Below are 20,944 nucleotides of genomic sequence, written 5' to 3'. Positions count from 1 at the left end.
AAGATTTCCATTCTCATCATTTCTCTTCAGCATTGTAGCCAGAGGTTCTGACAGTACTTTTGGCAATGGATAATAGATAGCTCCATCTAGACTGGAAAATGCAGAACATTTTCTTGTAGTAGTGTCTTGGCTTCTGATAAGGAGAACCTATTTCAGAAGCAATATATATCTATAAGGTACATTTAGCAAACCACAACTTATCTACCTCATATGATGGCCCATAATATAAACAAGAATAAAACTATATATATATACCTGCAAAGTATATAGCAGCTTTTGGAAGATTAAACTCAAATAATCTGTACTTTGCACTAAATACCCATTCAGTGGCTGATGAGGAGGAAAATGTCATTCAGGGACCGTGATTTATTAAAATTAGTACTTACATAGAAGCATGTGGTCAGCACCATGAGTCACTTAAGACTCCTAATTTCACTTTAATGCATGAAGTAAAATGCCCTTTGCATCTCAGTTCTAGGGAGTGTTGTATTTATTTAGCTTCCAAACACAGTTTGAAATGGCTTTCTTCCAAGTAGTTAAAAAATACATCAAAGCCACTTCTTAAAAAAAATGAAATGCCCTGGAAAGCAAGATAATAAAATAAGGGTATTTGCTGCTGCCTTTTGCATTTGCCATTTGATTAACCAGCTCTATACTAAGTCTTTTAGATATTAGTTTTAAAACACATTCCTTAGGCAGCTGTTATTCCCCAGGTATGTCTCTGTCTTCACAATGCTCACTGCCCAGCATGGATTCCACTTGATGTGATGAGTTTGCCCCCATTTCCATTTGCCAAGTGAGGAAACCAGGCCTTCTCTTGATTCCTGTTTACTACAGCATCACTCCCTCTCTACCCTTGACACACACACACACATTCGGAATAAACAAGTCAGGACAAAGAGGTAGATAGAAAACAAAACCAGCTACTGTTAGGGGAAAGTTGAACAGCTGGAGATTCATCTCCCTTTTAAACATAAGGGCAATGGTTCCCTGGATAGGGAATGTCAGACAAAGGCATTATGGACATTTCATCTCAAGACTAGAAAAAGTACAGGTTTGATTTAGAGTGGAGTGTTAGGTTTATTGCTTTACTCCCCAGAAAGGTCAAATGCAGATCAGAAAAGATGCACATCCTCAAAACATTTCTAATTTTTCCCATTCTCTTAGAATTATGTGTGTTTCTACTGTTTTATAGGATATAAATTACTGAAATTCTTAGAATTTTTAAGATAGAAATACTCATTAATTCAGTGCTCTGATTTCATTGTTAAAAAATATGGGCCCTCTGGATTAATTTACAAATTAATTTATTCACTAAAAATCTTTTAGAGGGTCACCTGTGTACCTGGCAGTATTCTAGCTTGTGAGAAATAGTTGTATATTAGATAGACAGTGCCGTGATGGAATTTACCTTCTAGTGGATAAAAAAAGACAATAAATAAGTTCAATATTGATCATTCAATATCAAATAGTCAGACATATTCTAAACAATAATAAAACAGGGTAAAGAAAAAGCAAGTGATGGCACCGATTTTCATAGGGAGCTCAAGGAAGCCCTCTCTGAACAAGTGACTTTGGGAAGAGAACTAAACAAAGTAAAGGAGGGAACATACAGCTATCTGGGGAAGAGAACTCAGAGAAGAGGAATTAAAAAGTGCGCAGGCACTGATACTTGGATGGACTCAAGTTGTTTGAATAATAAAGAGGCATCTATGGTTGGAGTGAGAGGAATGAAGGGAAGACTAGGTAGTAGATGCCAGTTTACATAACCAAAGTGTTTGTACACCTGTAATACTCTGAAATAAAGAATTTAAAAAAAGGTGTGATCATTGTATGTTATATACTTGTACTGAAATATAACATGTACTTCATGAATATGTACAATTATTATGTATCAATAAATAAATAAATAAATAAATAAATAAAAATAAAATAAAATAGAAAAAAAAACAGAAAAAAAATGTGTTGAGAAAACTGGATATCCACATCCAAAAGAATAAAATGAGGCCCTTACAGTATACCATACACAAAAATTAAATCAAAATGGACTAAAGACCTAAATGTAAGACTTGAAACTGTAAAACTCCTTGAAGAAAAGGTAGGAGAAAAGCTTCATGACATTGTATTTGGCACTAATTTCTTGGGAATGATACCAAAACAACGGGCAATAAAAGCAAAAATGGACAAGTGAAAATACACAACTTAAAAACTTCTATGTAGCAAAGGAAACAATCAAAAGATGGAAAAGGCAACCTACAGAATGAAGGAAATATTTGCAAACCATATATCTGCCCCTTGGTTAATGTCTAGAATATATAAAGAATGCCTATAACTCAACAGCAGAAAAACAACCTGGTTAAAACTTGGGCAAAGGGCTCGTATAGACATTGTTCTGACGAAGGTATACAAATGGACAGCAAACATAAGAAAAGGTGCTTAACGTCACAAATCATCAGGGAAATGCAAATCAAACCCACAATAATATACCACCTCACACCCATTAGGATGGCTACTATCAAAAATAAGTAAATAAATAAAAAGTGTTGGGTAGGACATGAAGAAATTGGAACCCATGTGTTTCGTTGGTGGGAATATAAATGTTGCAGCCCCCATGGAAAACACTATGGAGATTCCACAAAAAACTAAAAATAAAATTATCTTATGATCCAGCAGCCCCACTTATGGGTATATATATAAAAGAATTGAAAACAGGATCTTGAAAAGATATTGGTATACTCATGTTCATTTCAGTATTATCCACAATAGCCAAGAGGAGGAAGCACCTAAATTTCCATAAACAGATAAATGGATTTTTAAAATGTAGTATAAACACACAGTGAAATATTCATTCTTTAAAAAAATCCTGTCATGTGCTACAGCATGGATGAACCTTTTGGACATTATGCTAAGTGAAATAAGCCAGGTACTAAAAAGCACAAATACTGCAAGACTCTACTTCTCTGAGCTATCTAAAAGAGTCAAACTCTTAGAAACAGGAAACAGAATGATGGTTGGCACAGTCTGGATGGAAGGAGAAACAGGGAATTGTTCAATGAATATAAAGCTTCAGTTCTGCAAGATGAAAATGTTCAATAATGTGCATATAGTTAACACTACTGTGCTGGGCACTTAAAAATCGTTAAGATGGTAAATTTTGTGTTTTCTCTTTTCAACCACAATTTTTAAAACAGTAGCCAGATAGTGAATTTTAAAAAATCAATTCTGAGTCTACTTCCAGTAGTGTTATACCTCCTATTCAGAACATTATTAAAAGTTGGGAAAAACTATAAATACATATATATATAAATGTTGAAAACACTAAGATTTAATAAGATAATATAGATTATGGAATCAAGTTCCTGGGAGAAGAAAGAAATTCACAGATAGAGCTTGGCCTGGCATTAGAGGCAGCTTTTTTCTCTAGAGTCATCTGCTGATTCCCAAATAGGCTGATAAGAAGCTGGAAATTGAAGGGAGATTTTGACTGACCTCCTCTCAAGGTTAGAAAGACTGAAAAAATGGAGTTCAGGACTTATGAAGGAGAAGTGGCTCTTAGAAACCTCTCTTTAATGGTGGGAATCTCAAATGGCTAAGTAAAGGTGAACCAGAAATAAACTGCAGTGCCCTCAGACACTGAAGGTCAAATATAAATCATTTCAATTCCCAGATTCCTGAGTTAGGACGAGCTAGGACCCCTAGTGGGCCCAGGGCATCCAGAAAAAACATAACTCTTAGTTACAAGATAACATCATTCTAGCCCTCAAATTATTTCTACTATATTTTTAAGTACCGAGTTTGCACTAAATAAAAATTAACCAGATAGTATGGGAAACAAGACCATTTGATTAAAAACCAAAGGACGATAATTGAAACAAATATACTATATATATATATAAATTTTAAAATTTATTAGCTATTCATCATGTATTCAAAGGAAATAAAAGAAGAGATTGATGATTTCACTAAAGGAGAGAAAATGACAGAAAAGAGAACACAATGAACATTTTAGAGTTAAAACTTAATAAGTAAAATTTAAGAACTCAATGGGTACGCTTAACAATAGCTTAGAGACAGGTGAAAGAGAATCATTATGCTGGAAATAGATCAGAAGGAAATATCCAGAATGAATAGAAATAGTAAAATAATGTAAAAACTATTTAATCAATTCAAAATGAAGCTAAAAATAGTTATTTAAACAGTAACATACAGCAGACAAATAGAAAACAAGGAAGAAGATGGTAAATACTACATTTGATCTTAGCTGAAAGGCAGAGACGCAATAAAATGGTCAATAAAACACAATCATATATATAAGTAACTATAATGAATTAAATATCAATGGTCTAGATGTTTCAAATAAAAAAAAATAATTGTTAGACTGAAACACAAACGCACACACACAGAGCAACAATCCAACTATATGCTGCTTACAAAAGACACGCAATAGTTGAATTTAAAAGGACGAAAAGAAGATGTACCCTGAAAACTTTAATCAAATAGAAATGGTAAACATACATCAATATCAGAAAAATTAGAATTTAAGGCAAAAAATAAAATGGGGATAAATAAGGTCATTTCTTAGTACTAAAATATTTAACTTAGTTTAAAATAAAACAAGTTAAAATGTTTACATATGTGATAATGTAGCCTGAAAATGTATAAAGAAAAAATTTAATGAAAAAGACAAATCCACAATTCTAGTGCACATTTTAATACACCTCTCTCAGTAGCCGACAAAAGGTCAGAAATGATACAGAGTAAATCAGCACAATTAACAAACTTAATTTAATAAACATATGTGGAACACTGCACCTCAGCTGAAGAAAGCAAATTATTTTCAAGTAAATAAGGATTCTTTCATAGATCATAGCCTATGTGATGAGCCAGTCTCTCTACACATTTTAAATGGCTTAAATCATGCAGCGTATGTCTCCTGATCACAGAGGAATTAATCTAGACATCAAAAAACAAAAAATAACTACTAAAAGATTATCATATGCTTATAAACTTTTAAAATCTATGAGTCAAAGAAGTGATCACAATGACAATAAGCAAATAGTTTGAATTGAATGATAATGAAACTATGACACATCAAAACTTACTATATAGTTAAAGCCACTCTTACAATCAAATTTAGAGCTCTAAAATCTATACGTTAGGGAAGAAAAAGAACCATTCAAACTTAATTATTTGAGCAACCATCTTAAGAAGTCAGAAAAATAAAAGAATGATAAACCCCAAAGAATGTAGAAAAAATAAAAAATAAAATACAAGTAGAAATTAATGAATTAGAAAGCAAACATAGAGTAAATCAACACAATTAAAATTTTGGTTTTTTTTTGTTTTTGAACATGAAGACATAGCAATAGAAACTAGAAAAAAATGAAACGAAGAGAAGAAAGTCTGAAAAAATAAGAATGAAACATCAGTAAGCTGTGGGACAATATCCAAGGGCCTCACAAACATGTAATTGAAGTTGTAGAAGAAGTGAGGATGGATAGAAAATTATTTGAAGAAAAGTTTTGCAAATGTGATAAAATTATCACATAGAATCAGGAAACTCAACGAGCACCAAGGTGAAGAAACAGGAAGAAAATACATCATAATCCAATTACGGAAAACCAGAAATAAAGGGAAAATCTTGAAAGAAGCTGTTGAAAAAGAAATGACTCACTAAGTCGAGAAGAACAAAGGCAGAAATGGCAGGAGAATCTCATCGGGAACAAAACATGTCAGGAAACAAGGAGGCAACACCTTTAGTGCGGAAAGGGGAGAACTCGTCACCCTTGAATTCTATAAATATTTTTCAGACATGTAGAAGCTAAGAAAATTCATTACCAGTAGAGACATTCAGGAAGAGAAAAACATGACGCAGATGGAAATCTGAATCTAAATAAAGGTATGACGAGCATTAGAAATCGTAAACACGTGAGGACATGTAGAAGACTTTGATCTCATTTTTAGCCTCTTCAGAAGATAACTGATTGTTTAAAAAATTGACAAAAGTGTATTGAGTGTTTAAAAATGTATGTAGAAGTAAAATATGTAACAGCAACAGCAGAAAGTCCTAAGTATACTGTTGTAAAATCAATAATGGAGATGAAACAGCATCTCAAAAAATAATTAATCCCAAAGAAGGCAATAAAAAAAGGAACAGAAAACTGTGTGGATAGTTTAGGCACACACTTTGCTTAATTGCGTTGTTTCTTGTTTGAGATATAATAAACTAAATTTTTGATTTGAAATCAGACATTTCATATTTAATGACCTACTAGTTTTCCAGGGCTGCTGTATTCAAGTAGCGCCAACTGAGTGGCTTCAACAACAGAAATTGCTTGTCTCGCAGCTCTGGTGGCCAGTTGGCTGAGACCAAGGTGTGGGCGGGGTTGATTCTGGAGGCTCTGGGAGAACCCACCCCACGCCTTCTCCTAGCTTCCAGTGACTGCTGGTAATTCCTGGCATTTCTTCACTTGTAGATGCAGCACTTTAATCTCTGCCCCCATCTTCACGCTACCTTTTTCTCTCTGTGGCTTCATATTTTCATATGGTCCTCTCCTCTGTGTCTCCTATTCCATCTGTGTCTTCTCCTCTTCTTTCCTTTTTTCTTTTTTTTGAGAAAGAGTCTCACTCTTGTCACCCCAACCCCCAAGAGTATAGCGGCATCATCATAGCTCACTACAACCTCAAACTCCTGGGCTCAAGCCATCCTCTTGCCTCAGCGTCCTGAGTAGCTGGGACTACAGGTGCATGCCACCAAGCCCACCTAATTTTTTTTATTTTTAGCAGAGATGGGGGTCTCACTCTTGCTCAGGCTGGCCTCAAATTCCTCCCACCTCAGCCTTTCAGAGTGCTAGGATGACAGGCGTGAGCCACCGCGCCCGGATTTCTCCTCTTTTCATAAAGACACTCCCCACTGCATTTAGAGCCTACTGTAATCTGGAATGATCTCATCTCAAGATCCTTAGCTTAGTTACACGTGCAAAGACTCTTTTACCAAATGAAATCCCAGGTTCCAGGTCCACGTATCTTTTAGGGGATGGGAGGAGATGTCACCATTTAACTCACGGTAGACCAGGTCCCCGTAGTAGCCCCTGCGACACCTGGATTTCATCATCCGTGCATTTATCATGGTCTACATGCAGGGCTGCCTTGCTGGGCACTGGGGGGTGATTCAAAGGAAACATTGGAGCCCCTGCTCTCCAATAGCTACACTGTGGAGAGACAGGGTGTCGGACTCCCTTGTGAAACTACAAATCTCTTCCTGATTTCTATTTTTTGCTAATGGCTTGAAACTGCAGCATCCTCTTTGACTCTTCTTGTTTCATTTCCTATGCATATCTTGTTGGTTTCTGAGGAAGGAAGAGAAAGGAAAAAGGAAGAGATAGAGGGCAGAAAGCAAAGCATTTCTTGTTGGTGATCTAGTCGTTCTGGTGCCTATAAGGTGTTGGAAAGTCGCCACCTTGCACGCTGGAAGAGATTAGCGGGGAGGGAGGGGCGATTGCTCTTCCTTTAGTGAATTCTGACTTGGTTTAGGAAAGAATGTGGAAGGAGATTACAGATAGTTGGTGAATTAAGATGGGCGTAACTCCAATACACAACTCTACTAAGCAAGTACTTGGGTAGAAACGTCCCTGATGGATTTGCCAAGCCCGAGCTGCTGCTACCGAAGGAGAATATACAATAGTCAGCCTTTGAAATCTGGAGAGAAAATCTGGCTTTTGTTAAGTGGAAATAAATAACATTTACAAGCAACCAGGAGGTTATTAAGTAGGAGTTAAGGTTTATAGATGAAAAATAGATGATCAAATATATTTCCTTTTTGCATAATTTATCCGAGTTGAATGTGGAGTTTATTTTTATAGAAAAAGCGTAGATAATTTTACAATAACCAAGTAGACATTTTACATGTGCTGCTGGCTGAGCATGAGAGTGGCTTATACTTGAGCTTTTGTTCTCCAAGGCACCACACCCTTCATAAAGTAAAAACTGGTCGCTCCAGTCCTGCTGGGAGGAAATTAGCTTATCGCTTATGAATAGCCATTCTGAAGGCAGATTGCTTAGGTTCAAAAAAATAGCACACCATTTATTTCTTGTGTGTGTTTTGATCAGCAAGTTAACTTCCCTGTGCCTCAGTTTCTTCATCTGTTAAATAATAAGATGACACAGGATTGTTGTGGAGATGAAAAGGAAGAAAACACATAAAGCTTAAAATGGTGTCCGGAAAATAAACAATAAATTGCAGCTCTTATTTTACTAACAGTGATCCTTGCAAAAGCCAGGCAAAGTTGGTATTTATGATAACAGTTTGACAAATAAGGAAACAGGCTCAGAGAGACCAAATGGCTTGCCAAGGTTAAATTAAAAAGATGAAATTTAAACCCTGCTTTTCCTGCCCTAAACCCCATAAATGCTTCACTATTCCATGCTGTTCTTGTGACAATTTTACATAAAGCATCTGAAGGAATTAGAAAACTAGCTTGCAATTGGGTGCATCAGTTGTTCCCTAAATATAAGAAAAGATATTGACTCAGTGAATATAAATAACCCTGTGATTCTAACCAGGGAGGTCCTCTTACTATTGTAGACCATTCCAGATTTATTCTTGATTGTGTGTTTTTTTTTATCCTGGCCCCCTCATTTGTATAATCCTTATGTCTTCTTTTCCCACTTCCTTCTTCCAATTGCTGATTTAAATTCTCCACATCCATCAAGGACCTCTACAGATTTTTCCTCACTATTTCTGACAATTGCATGAGTGTTGCCAGAGATGTATACTATCTGTACTATCATTTATTTAGTATTTTTCTTTAAATCGATGCACTTTATATTCTTAAATTTGTTTGAAAAGGAAATGACCATAAATGAAAAACCAATTTTGCTTGGACTAAATAAACAACAGTAGCTACAAAAATTGCTATATTGTAAACAAAACAAAATTCTAGCTAGATTTGTTGTTTGCCCAACGGTCTGAATTTAAGATATGCTCATTCTCATTTAAAAAGTAAATAAAGATTAGCACATGCTACATATTAACCACATATGTGCATCAAATTGAAAATTTAAAAGTTTCTCATTGAAATAACTAAGTCAACTGCAAGAAAACTGAAAAAGAAATAACTTTCTCAATGAATGTTTCAATCTTATTTAATGCCACTATCCAGTACTAACTTATAGAATCTCTCAGCTAATTCCCCCCCAGCCTCAATTGCACTATTTGTCTATTATACTTATTTGGACACTTTATCTTAACTTTTCTTGTATATTAATGCTAATTTACTAATTTATATCATTGCATGTAGGCAGATACATGAGGAATTGTCAGGATAGTAAAGTCTCAGTCACAAGTCATGGGTTAGACAAGCCAGAAATAATCTCATGTCCAATCACTCAGGCAATGCCATATGGAAAAATGATAAGGAAAACGTGAATTGGCCACAAATTATTCTACAGCAAATCAGCAGAATTTTATAAGGGAATAGCTATATATGTTCTTTCCCCTGTGCCTGTTAGTTATACCATTATGTGTAAATACAGTTATTAGTTGGAAACACAATATTCTTTGTAAGATAAGACTATTTACCAAAGTTATTTATTGTATTGCTCTTTGAGCTTTCTGATTTAAAAGCTAAATGTTCAGGTAAAGTTTAGCTCTGTATTAATGTGATAAGCATTTCAAAGTTCATTTGCATTTCATAAGACTTCAGTTTCATATTACAGAATCAAACTCAACAGATTGTCAACCTCCCTGACTAAGGTTTTGGTCTTTACTGAACATCTAAATTTGAGAATGGTTCACAGAAGCACACTACACTCATTTGCTATTTGACTTTCCTCATTTTCCTGTAAACAGAGCTTGGCCTTTGCTCAAAACACATGTGTTTCCTGAAAGCTATAAATAAAAACCAGGAATAATTGCAAATGTCTTCACTTACCATTAATTCTCACAACTTTAACCATATTCCAAAGCATTCATCTCTATCAAACTTTTATATCCACAGAACTGAGACTAAATATGAAAGTTATATTCCTATGAAAATACTTTATTCTCTCCAAAATATGATTCTGATTTCAGGGGGGAAATTTTTATATATATATAGAAAAAACATATATAAGCATATATAGATATAAAAATATATATAAGTATATATATAATATATAAGTCTGTATATAAAATACATATAAGTGTATAAATATTATATATATATTCCAGTCTTGATTAAATATTTGAGATTTGCAGAATTTTGTCCTCAGAATAACAATTTATTCATTCATATATATAAAAGTCTAGACTTCTTAGGACGCTTAATATAAGGATTTTAAATTGATGTATGTTATGTTTTTTTAAGGTCCATCTATGTCTTACTGCATAATTATATTTCTTTTATACATTATGTTCCTCTAAAATTATTACACATTTTTGAAGGCTGGAAAAAAATGCAACTAAAGGATAGTCCTAAGATTTCATATGATACAAGTTTACAATTTTTCACTCAATCAAGTCTATCAACAAGAAAGTTTATGACCTAATAGTTAGAGGAACAAAGGGCTTGATTTCCCTTGTGCCCTAATCCTCCAACACCTAATAAATATTTCAACTGCATCTTCCAAATGCAGCTTTATGCCTTGTTCAAAAATATTTTAACTAGTTATCAAAAGTAAGAATTACTTACATGAACTTTCCATTTGGAGCAATTTAGTAGAAGGAAAAGCCATCCATTTTAGTGAAAGAAGATGGAATATAGAACCAACAGAACTTAATCACCATTCTGGTTCCACTCTTAAGAAAGCAATTTTATTTCTCTGAGCTAATGTTTGCAGATTTGCAAAATGAGAGTAATAATATCTCCCTTATAGACATCCACCAATAGTATGTGAGACTGATCATAAGAATTGCTTTAAAAATGGTAGCTATCATTACCCAACTAACAAATTTTTTAAAGAGTATCCATTTTTCCATAAAAATTGAATTCAGGTTAGTAGAATTAGTCTTATTTGTTATCGTTATTATTTTCTATTCTCATTGGTTCATTCTATATGTTTCCATGGAACCTACTCTGCGACATCCTGTTGGCAGCCGCTGGAATCAGAGCGCTGAGCAGGACAAGTTGACTCAAGAAAGGCCATTAGCTTTTTGCCTTGTGCAACTGGAAGACAACGATGTCATGCATTGATCCAAGAAGGGTAGCGAAGAGGCAGGTCTAAGGATACCAGCCAAGAGTTCTGTTTGGGGCATGTTAAATTTAAGATGCTGATATAGACAGTAAAGTGACTATTCAAAGGAAACAAATGGATTTTTTTTAAATGCCATTATTGGGCTTCTGTTTGTTTCAAAATTATTTGCTATGTTTTTCATGTGACAAATCCTGTTCATACTGCGTATACTCAAGTGATCTTTGATTATAAAATTCTCTCGAGTTACTTTGCCTGTAGAAAGCTCTCCTAGACTGTATTTACCATAAAGGAATTCCCTAAGTTTCAAAAGCATCTGCTAGAACCTTCCTGTACCTTCCCCAGTTCATGAGATGCATCATGTCCTAGTAGGATTTCAACACATGACAGCCTCATTTATGAAGCACCTAATAAAGGATTGATTGTTCTCTGGGTCATCTTGGGGTATTCAAGATGTGAGCTGGTACCAGACACTCTCAAGCAGAACTCAGCCAACTAGGAACTGCAGGCCAAATCTAGCCCCGTTACTGGTTTTCCAAATAAAGCTTTATTGAGACACAGCCATTCCCATTCTCTAGGTATCATGTATGGCTGCATTCACGCTAAAAGGCAAAGTGGAGTAGTTGCAACAGAGACTTACAGTCCACAAAGCCTAAACTACTTAGCCCTTTAGGAAAAAATTGACTGACCCCTACTCCAAAGGTTCTTCCAATCATGAAGTGTCATGATTTTATGATTTGAGAAAAAATGAATCAGAAATGAGCTAAGATCCATATCCATTTCCCACCTGAAACAATCATGAGAGTAGATTTGATATTCAACATTTAATTTTTATAATTTTTTTTCTTTTCTTTCCTCTAAAGCTGAGAATCAGAGTACAATCAAAACAACAAAAATAACAGGTAAGTTAATTTTTTTTCCTCTATCTTTATGGGTAAAATACCAAGAACCAAACAAAGTAGACCAGTCAGTTTGAGGGCAGAATGAAATAGTACAAGCGAAAATATTACATGGCAACTGAAATGTTTAGGAGACCTTGGATTTAAAAAAAAACACACAGACCAGGAGAACATACAAGGATAAGCCTGAATGCCCTGTGACCGAGGTGAGTGGAGCCAGCTCTAGGGAATGTACAAAAGCTGTGAAATTGTCCCCTGGCCGGAACTCACTGTTCTTGGTTTGTTTTTGTTGTCGGCGTGCCCTCTCCCAGAGGTACAGAGTGACTTCTCTGTCGTTTCTAACAAAGTCTGGCCCTGGCATCCACAAAGATGATGTTATAAAGCACAGTTAACAACCTAAAGCATTATCATTCTAAGAAGTGCTCATGTTTCACCATTGCTTAGTTTTAAATTGAATGAATTTTGGATGATGGAGCAACAGGAATTGAAGAAGATCATTGGGCAGGGGAAAATGGTAATGTTGTCTCTCTGTTGTCCTGAAATCATAATTATGTGGGGGATTTTTATCTTCCTATATCTTACCTGGTACATACACAAATGACAAATCTCATAGATTTTCAATCCTGGTCATCTTTTATATACATAAAATGTGAAATAAACCTAGAGGATCATGACACTTTAAAAAAAATTGAAAAAAAATAAAAATTATGAGTGTCTCTAATAACGTTTTCACAGCAAATGTCCTAAATAATCATCTTAGTCTACCTTAGTCTACACCTGTGTTTGAGGGTGTTGAAACAAATTATTATGCCTTTAACTTTTAAGTATCTTCTACATAATATATCTCTTTGATAAAGAAGTTATTTTTATATTAATTCCCTTTATTACAACTCATCACCATATTTTTTTATTATTTCTACGTTCAAAGTATGGGCATGCACTAGGAAAAACAAAGCAAAACAAAACATAAAAACGGTGCGGCCAGACAGAGAGGGCTGACGCCGTTCTGGGAGGCATCCTTCCTCTCTGCTTTGTGGGTTGACTGTCGAGGAGAAGTCAAAGGTGGAGGAGAATGGGAAGCTGCCAAATTGTCAGTTCCTTTTAAGGAGGGACCAAAGTAGCTTTCATTTTGTTTAAAGGAACTGTGCTTACAAAACGCCAGGTATAACTATAATTGATTTTAAGGTAATAGAAAGCTCCTTTAGGCTATTTTAATTTTTTGAATTATATAAACTAGGTTTCCTAAAACAGATTATAGACAATTTATTTGAATGATGGACTAGAAAGATGAGACTGGTCCCATAAACTGCAAGAAAAGTCAGTTTCATTGTTTTACATTCAGACTTCAGATGTGTATTGTGGCTAAAGAGTGAACCCGGATTCTCTATCTCCCAAAAGATGAATTAACAAAGTTATTCACAGGGTATTTTTTATACTTCTTTTGACAACCCTAATAATTTGATTTTTCAGATTAAAGACTTTTTCAGCCATATATATTGTCATCAAAGATGTTAAAGTACCAAATTTGTGAAATATTTATTCATAGGATCAAGGATAGGCATATTATTGAAAAACAATTAGTATTTCTGTTTAAGGTACAACTTGACCTAGAATTACAGCCCACAGAATTACTAGTACTGTTTCCTTTCTATAAATATGAGCAAATATGTATTTAACCTTTGAATAAATCATACATAGTTCTTACATGTGATATTTGCTTTCATATTATGCATCTAGCTTTAATTTCCTTGAAAAGTTACAACTATTAATACTTGAAAAACTATTATTATTAAAGGTCAAGAAATTGATGATTATTTTATCTAGGACCTGTTTTGGGGATTAGACATAAGTAAGGCAACTCTATATAAAACGTGAATTATGAGCAATTATACACAGATATGATATTTTAACATTCTAAAAATAGAGTCCTGTTGAGTGACGTCAGCGAGATGGCCAACCGGAAGCTCCTAGTGTTCTTTCCTCCCCACACACAAAATCTCAAAACAATGAGTAAACAATTTACATTTGGACCAAAATAACTAAAGGAGAGCTCTGGAGCACAGGCAAGAAGCAGCAGAATCCTGCAGAGCACAGGCCCTGGGATGCTGCACAGGGAAGGGTGGCAAGCACCCGGCCTCTGCCACTCCCTCCCCCAGTTGGGATCAGCTCAGACCCAGAAGGGCCTTCTCCCTGCAGGGAAATGTCAGCAAGGGGACTGCGGCAGCCCCTGTCACTGCTGCAGACACGTGCAATCTTGGCCACCAGAGACTCCTGCCGTCCTCACAGGCTCGAGGCCAGCTGAGGGAGCTCCCCAGAGTCCTCCAGAGAAGGAGCTGAACCTGTGCTCCATTTTGCCCCAACCGCCACCACCAGTGGATTCTGCTGCTACTGTGCTGCACAATCTTGGAACCAGAGTCAATGCTAAAGTGCATCCTACTCCAGGAGCAAGTAGCCATAGCAGCCCTCTCTTTCCAAGGTTTTGCTACCACTGCAAGATGCCCACCTAGTAGCACATCATCCCCCAGCCAAGCTTTGCTAGCCCCTGCCTCACAGGGCTAAGCTTCTGGAAAGCTGCTCTGTCACCCCCATTTCAGTGGTTAGTGCACCCTCCCCTGAGGCTGAGTGGAAGTGATGCCCCTGCCCCGGGACCTCAGGCCTCTTACACACCAGAGCAGTCACACCCACCCCCTAATGGCTCAGATGAGGCAGCACCTCTGACCCCTGGAGATCACAGACCTTGGACACATGGGAGCAGTCAATTCCCCACCCTGGCCCTATGGGTAAGGCAGCAGCCAGTCCCCAGGGGCTCTGAGCCTCTGGCACACCAGAGCAGTCGCACCTCTTCCCCAGTGTCACAGCTGATGCAGCGCCCTGTCCCCAGGGATCCAGAGGCTCCACTGACCCACGTAGCCATGTTTTCTGAGTACTATGCAGCCCAAAGAATCAGCACCTTGCTTGAGCTGTGCCACCCTGCCCCCCTGGCCAAACAGACACAGTGCCCCACCTACCTAGAACTGGACTAGTGACTAGTCCCCTGCAGCCTGAACTGCTGAGACACCCACCTCTCCGGGGGCTGGAGTCATCGCTGTGCTGTTCCCCTCCCCACAGGGGCTAAGACACAGCGGCATTTTGCCATTCTTGGGTCACTGCTGCTGCTGTACCCAGCCTCACAGAGCCTGGACTATGCTTGTGACCTCTGGACCATCCCAGGGTCCAGAATCATCGCTGTGTGGTACTTCATCTGCTGAGCCATGTTAATTCTAGGTCCCAAATTGCAGCTCTGATCTGCTCTCTGGGGCCCAAGACTCAGCAGTACCCCTGCTTCCCCCAAGCTGTGCCAGTGCTATGCCCTTGTCCCCAGGGTCACCACCACAGCCACACCCCAGCACCTTGGGCCAGAGCAAGGGTACCTTTTGCAAATTATCCATGAGAGAGATGATGGTGGCTCGGATCAGGGTGATCAAAGAGTCCGTGGCATGAAATCTCCAAATTCTGGATCTTTTTTGGAGGTGGAACCAATATATATGGCTGATGATTGCATGTGGGATAGAATAGAAAGAGATGAGTCTAAAATAGGTTTTTGGCCTGAGTGGTTGGAAGGCATGGTTGCCCCCAGCTAGGATGACAAGACTCAGGTGAAGAGGAAGTTCAAGTGTTGACATGTGGAGTTTAAAATGTTTATTATTTGCTAAGTAGGCATCTGGATTTATGGATCTGGAATTTAGGAGAGAGCTCTGGGATGGAAGTATAGTCACTGACATTGGTGTAGGTAAACCTTGAAATTGAATGAAAGCACCAATTAAATGAATGTAGTTAGAGATGAGGACCAAGGACTAAGCCTTGGGACACTCCAAGGTAGTCATTTAGAGAGAAGAGGAGAAACCAACCAAGGAGACCAAGAAGAATGAGCCATAGAAAAGTCAATGGGCTGTGCTTTCTTGGAAGCCACATGAAGGAAACATGTTAAGGAGAAATGAATGATTGTATCAAAGGCTGAAGTTTTCGTTTTAAATATGGGAAAAGAATCCATCAAATTGCAATTAGAGAACAAGTCCAAGTATTTATAGAACATGTAAAACAATAATTGTTCAATTTAACAGAGTTTAGCTCCTCAGGCATGTACACGGTATTAACATACGCCTACATACCAAAAAGAAGTATAGGTAACACAAGGGAAATAAAAATAAAACACACAGTTTTGTTTTCTTTCTCACACTAGAATGTTTTATCCTCTAGTGCCTCCCACACTTATTTCCCATTAATATCTATGTGTCTCGTATGTTTTCCTCTCAATTCCTTCTTTCTAATTTTCAAATTTTAGTTGTCTGCTCTTATGAACTCAGCTTTGCCTGTGTGTTGTGTGGCTTTACATGATAACACTTGGTTAACATGAAATCTTTCTGGGACTCATAACTATATTTTCTAAAAACAACTTGGATATACATCGGACATATGTTGATGGAAAAAATTAAAATCAATAGTGTTCTGGAAAGTCTGGAGAGAGAACTATCGAAGAGATTTCCTTAGAGAGAATGCCACCAACAACATTGTGTAGTCCAAACGACACATCGAATGGCGAGAATTTCGTCAGGGTGGAATGGGAAGGGAGACAGGCCTTGCAAGATCAGTAGAGGGTGTTTTGGAGCATTGTGTGGCCTGGGAGAGCTTTGTACATATTTTAAATTGTACTTTGCAGGTAGCCAATGCTTTTGCAAATGACTTGAAAGGAACAATCGTTATGCTTTTTCACAGCTTAGAGAAGAAACGGAGAGAATGGAAGAAACACTGGAATAGCCATTGGGAGATTCAGGTGTTAGTTTATGGCTCAATCACTAAATTGCTGCAAGATCTTGAAAGAGCCTTATAAGCCTCTCTGAGGCTCGGTTTTGTCACATGCAAAATAAAAACATTTGGACAAGTCAGGGATGGCAAATGCATGATGCCGTGATGCTGCGCCTCAGCCACACTGTCCCATAGCAACCTCTGCAGATTGGCCATGTCACGTTTTTCTCAGATACGGCTTCATGATGCTTCTGAACCCAGCAATCCACACAGGCGCAGCCAATACATTAGGGTGGCACTCGCAATGAAATTGACATGCCATTCTATTAACACCCAACGATCACACTGCTTCAAGCAGTAGGAGACTGTGACGCTGGTAGTCATTCCTTGGTTTGGTAAAGTATTTTTTTTTCCCAGAACAAAAAGTACACTTACTAATAACTCAACTTCAAACATCTAGCACAAAATCTAGCTCAGAAAAATATTAATGGAATCATTAAATGAATTAATAAATAGCTAACTACATTTCAGAGCTTGCAAGAGTATGTTGCATGTATGACTTTGAATTTTACAATGATTTTTTTGAGGCATGTACTTTTTTAATTCTTATTTTAGTTGTGGGAATAAACCAAAACTTATAGAGGTTAAGAAATATATATGACATATACACATATATACACATACATGTATATGCATACACCCATACGTATAAGTAAAAAATATATATAAAAACATATAAGTAGTCTACAGATGTAGGGCTCAAGTTTTATTCTGTCTGAATACATGGCCACATTCTTGACCAAATTTGTCTCCAAATCCTTGTGGAAAAGGACTGGCACCCCAAAGTACCATACCGCATTAACCAAAAGAAAAAAACAATAAATAATAAAATGTTCAAGATTTATTTTGCTGCAAACATCAGAATTTGGCTCTGATTAATTTAAGTCAAATAAAGATGGGCACGTGCGTGTGCACACACACACACACAGACACACATACACATAGAGAGAGAGAGAGACTTAGTTCATTCATCAATAGCACCTTCAGAAATTCACTCTGGGAATAACTCAGATCACTGCACTCAGATTCTTACGAGAGAACTTTGCTCACATCGTGAGCCTGAGATTGGAGTAAGAAGGGGCGTGTTCTATGACCACACGAAGTGGGGAAGGACGGTCCCCACAGGAAGAGTTGGGTTCCCCAAAGAAGGGAAAAATAAAAGTTTTTAAAAGGCAAAACGTGCTTCCATTAAGCCCCAGTGCCTGAGTCTTCTGATTCCAGTTTAAAATTCCTGAGCATTCATTTCTGCCCCCCCCCCCCCGTAGGAAATGATCTTTTAAATAGATGCCAGTGGAGGCTGCATTAGTCTGGATCTTCAGAGAAGCTGAGTTCAAGATGCAATTAAAGGTACAAAGATTTTATTAGGGAAAATGCCCGGGAGAGAAAATGGAGAGGGCCCTGGGAGAACAGCTGGACAATTCCCGCCAGGGCCACCCATGGGCTGAGAGCAGCCCAGACAGGCGTGGCTTCAGCGTGACACAGTGATGCAGTTCAGAGAGCAGGCGGGTACGCTTGGTCACTCGCGCTGTCTGTAGCTGGAGCTCGGTGACATGAATTAGCATGGCAACCGCAGCTGCCCCGGGATGCCAATAACATCTCTGCCTTTAAAAGTGCCAAGGATGTATTAAGCAATTGGTTTACAGCAGGGGCCAAATATGTACCATGTCAGACAGCAGTGAGGAAAATCTGAACACACATGATTACAACAGGCTTGGCTCTGAGGGTCTCTGCCTCAAACAGCTTGCTCTAAGTTCTGACCTGAATTTTGCAAACTGGACTTAAATCGTGAAACAACATATCTGCAATTTAATAGTCATCGCAATCACCAAAGTCAGGGGCCAAGAGCAAAGCTGTGTCATCGAACAGCACCATATTCCACTCTGGTTTCTCTAGGTCCTGCCTAGAGCAAAGAAGTACCTGAAAATACAGAGGTGTCTCAAGAGTCAATTTCATGTGAATCTTTACACTTAGAATTTTTGAGAAAATTAGACAAACTTATTTTGGTTGGAACGCTGTAGGGGTATAATCACACTATGATAATAGGATATTATTATAATATATAATTGTATATATTATATAATATAATGTATACATATTATAGCAAGTACTCTTTTAAGCAGTGTAATCTATTTTTACTCATTTAATTTCCACAGCAACACTATGATGTTGAACTCTTGTACTCTCCACTTACATACGTGGAAACTCAGGCACGAAGATGTTAAGTGACTTTCCCAAGATTCCATGAGGAGTGAGAGCTGGGGTGGGACTGGAACCCAGGTTCTCTGTCTTCAGAATCCTGCTCTTAACTACTCCAATGCTGCCCTTGCCCCTCCTCTGCCAAGGCTATTTGGTAGTAATTTAGGATCACACAGTCTAACAAAACCCGTGGAGATCAACTCTTGAGCACATGATGGATCTCTCCGTCTTAGTCACAGAAAGAACAGCGTCAGGCTCACAATTTGTGACTTCAGACAAGCACAATAATTTCAACAATATGATGTTGCTAAAGGACAGAGTTTCCCAAACTGTGGATTTAGACCAGTATTTTACAAAATGAAATGAAAGAGAATAGAAAAGAAACATCAGAAGGCAATACACATAATAGGGGTAAATTGTGTGTGTGTGTGTGTGTGTGTGTGTGTGTGTGTGTGTGTATGCTGTATTCAGAAATGATTCAACTGAGGGTTCCAGTTTAAAGAAAAACAAAACCAAAATTTGAAAGTGTCTGTTACAAGGAGCTGCTAAATCCTTCCATCAAGAAGGGTTGAGTCTCTTGCCTACCTATGGATCATTAGCAATAACCACTGGCCCTGAACACTCAAGGTGTTTTAAGTAGGGAAGCTTGGAGTTTCATCTGAGCCAGACACATTATACTCAGTCCTGAGGCTGCCACTTAGCCCGTCTCTAAGAAGGTAATAAAGTAGGACATGGAGTCTTGAACACTAGCTCTTGGGAAATCCCAGGATTAATACCGTAGGTTATTCAATTAGCCATCTTGTGCTCCACCAAGACCACTGGAAGAGCACCCATCCTTACTCCATCACTTGATGCTGGAAAAAGCAGCTAAAATACCAAGCTTTCAGCTAGTTCCCACTCTTTCATTTAAGATTCTTTTTTCTGCCTGCTCAGTGCACTAGCCTGACATTTTTCTTTGTTCTTATGGGCATATATCGAGCTTCCTCCCACAGCTCTCTTGCGTGGCAAGCACGGCACAGACGCTAAACATTATTCTTCACCCACAGATGTCAAAGCCGCATGAGCGTGCACTGTGTGCTGGCACGTGGGTGGCGAGGCAGGAAAGAGCCCAGGCAGTCACAGAAATGCCAATTTCCCTGGTGCGATTGTACGTGGGGACTGCTAAGGGGGCATCGTCGCGAGGTACCTCCTGGTTCAGCCACCGAGCCACCTACGGTGGACCCCACGCCCCTGCGGCCAGCACCCCACGTCAGCTGCGGTGGGAAGTGAGGACTTTACACTCCAGGAACTTGCAGTTCAGGGGAGCGAGAAGGAAATAGGTGTGATCAAAATAGAGCACTTCAGACCATAAGAGAAAGGGAATTAATTTTCCAAATATTTTTGAGATGCAAATTATATTTTATCTCAAATTCACAAGAATAAATGCCGTAAATTTATAAAATGTTTCATTATTTCTGTTTTCTTTAAGCTTATTGAGATGTGTGGGTTTGGGATAATAAATTTTTATTTATAATTTTTGTTTCTGTCCTTCTGATTGAAGATGAAAAATGTGAACTAAACAAGACTAACCGTTCATTTCTAATTAACGTTTTCCTTGGAAGACAAAAGCATGGACAGTAGTAGAAATGTAACCGAGTAGTAATTATTCCAGATAAGGCACACGGTATAAACAGCTGCTGGGCTTTGGGGATGAAAATGAAGGAGTGTTCTTTGATTTTTTTTCCCCAATCCTCTAACCAAAGCCTCAGTTGCAATCTTTTCTCTTTAACCACTGAGAAATATTATAAAATCTGAAGTTGCCTTCAGTCCTGCTTATTTTAACAATGTGTGATGGAAAA

The 20,944-nt window shown here is 37.8% G+C and overlaps 1 protein-coding gene across 1 annotated transcript in view; it reads left to right on the top strand.

Annotated features, from left to right (window-relative positions):
- Positions 1-20,944, top strand: part of EMCN (endomucin) — an 80,170-nt gene that overhangs the window by 39,899 nt on the left and 19,327 nt on the right. Inside the window, exon 5 of the mRNA XM_045536749.1 lies at positions 12,033-12,071. Within this exon, the coding sequence (XP_045392705.1) occupies positions 12,033-12,071 (39 nt within the window). The remainder of the gene's footprint in view (positions 1-12,032; positions 12,072-20,944) is intronic.

Source organism: Lemur catta, chromosome 24, assembly GCF_020740605.2.
Source record: "Lemur catta isolate mLemCat1 chromosome 24, mLemCat1.pri, whole genome shotgun sequence".
NCBI classification, from domain to species: Eukaryota; Metazoa; Chordata; class Mammalia; order Primates; family Lemuridae; genus Lemur; species Lemur catta.
The sequence above is the reverse complement of the archived record's forward strand: the minus strand, read 5'-3'. Positions and strand labels throughout refer to the sequence as shown.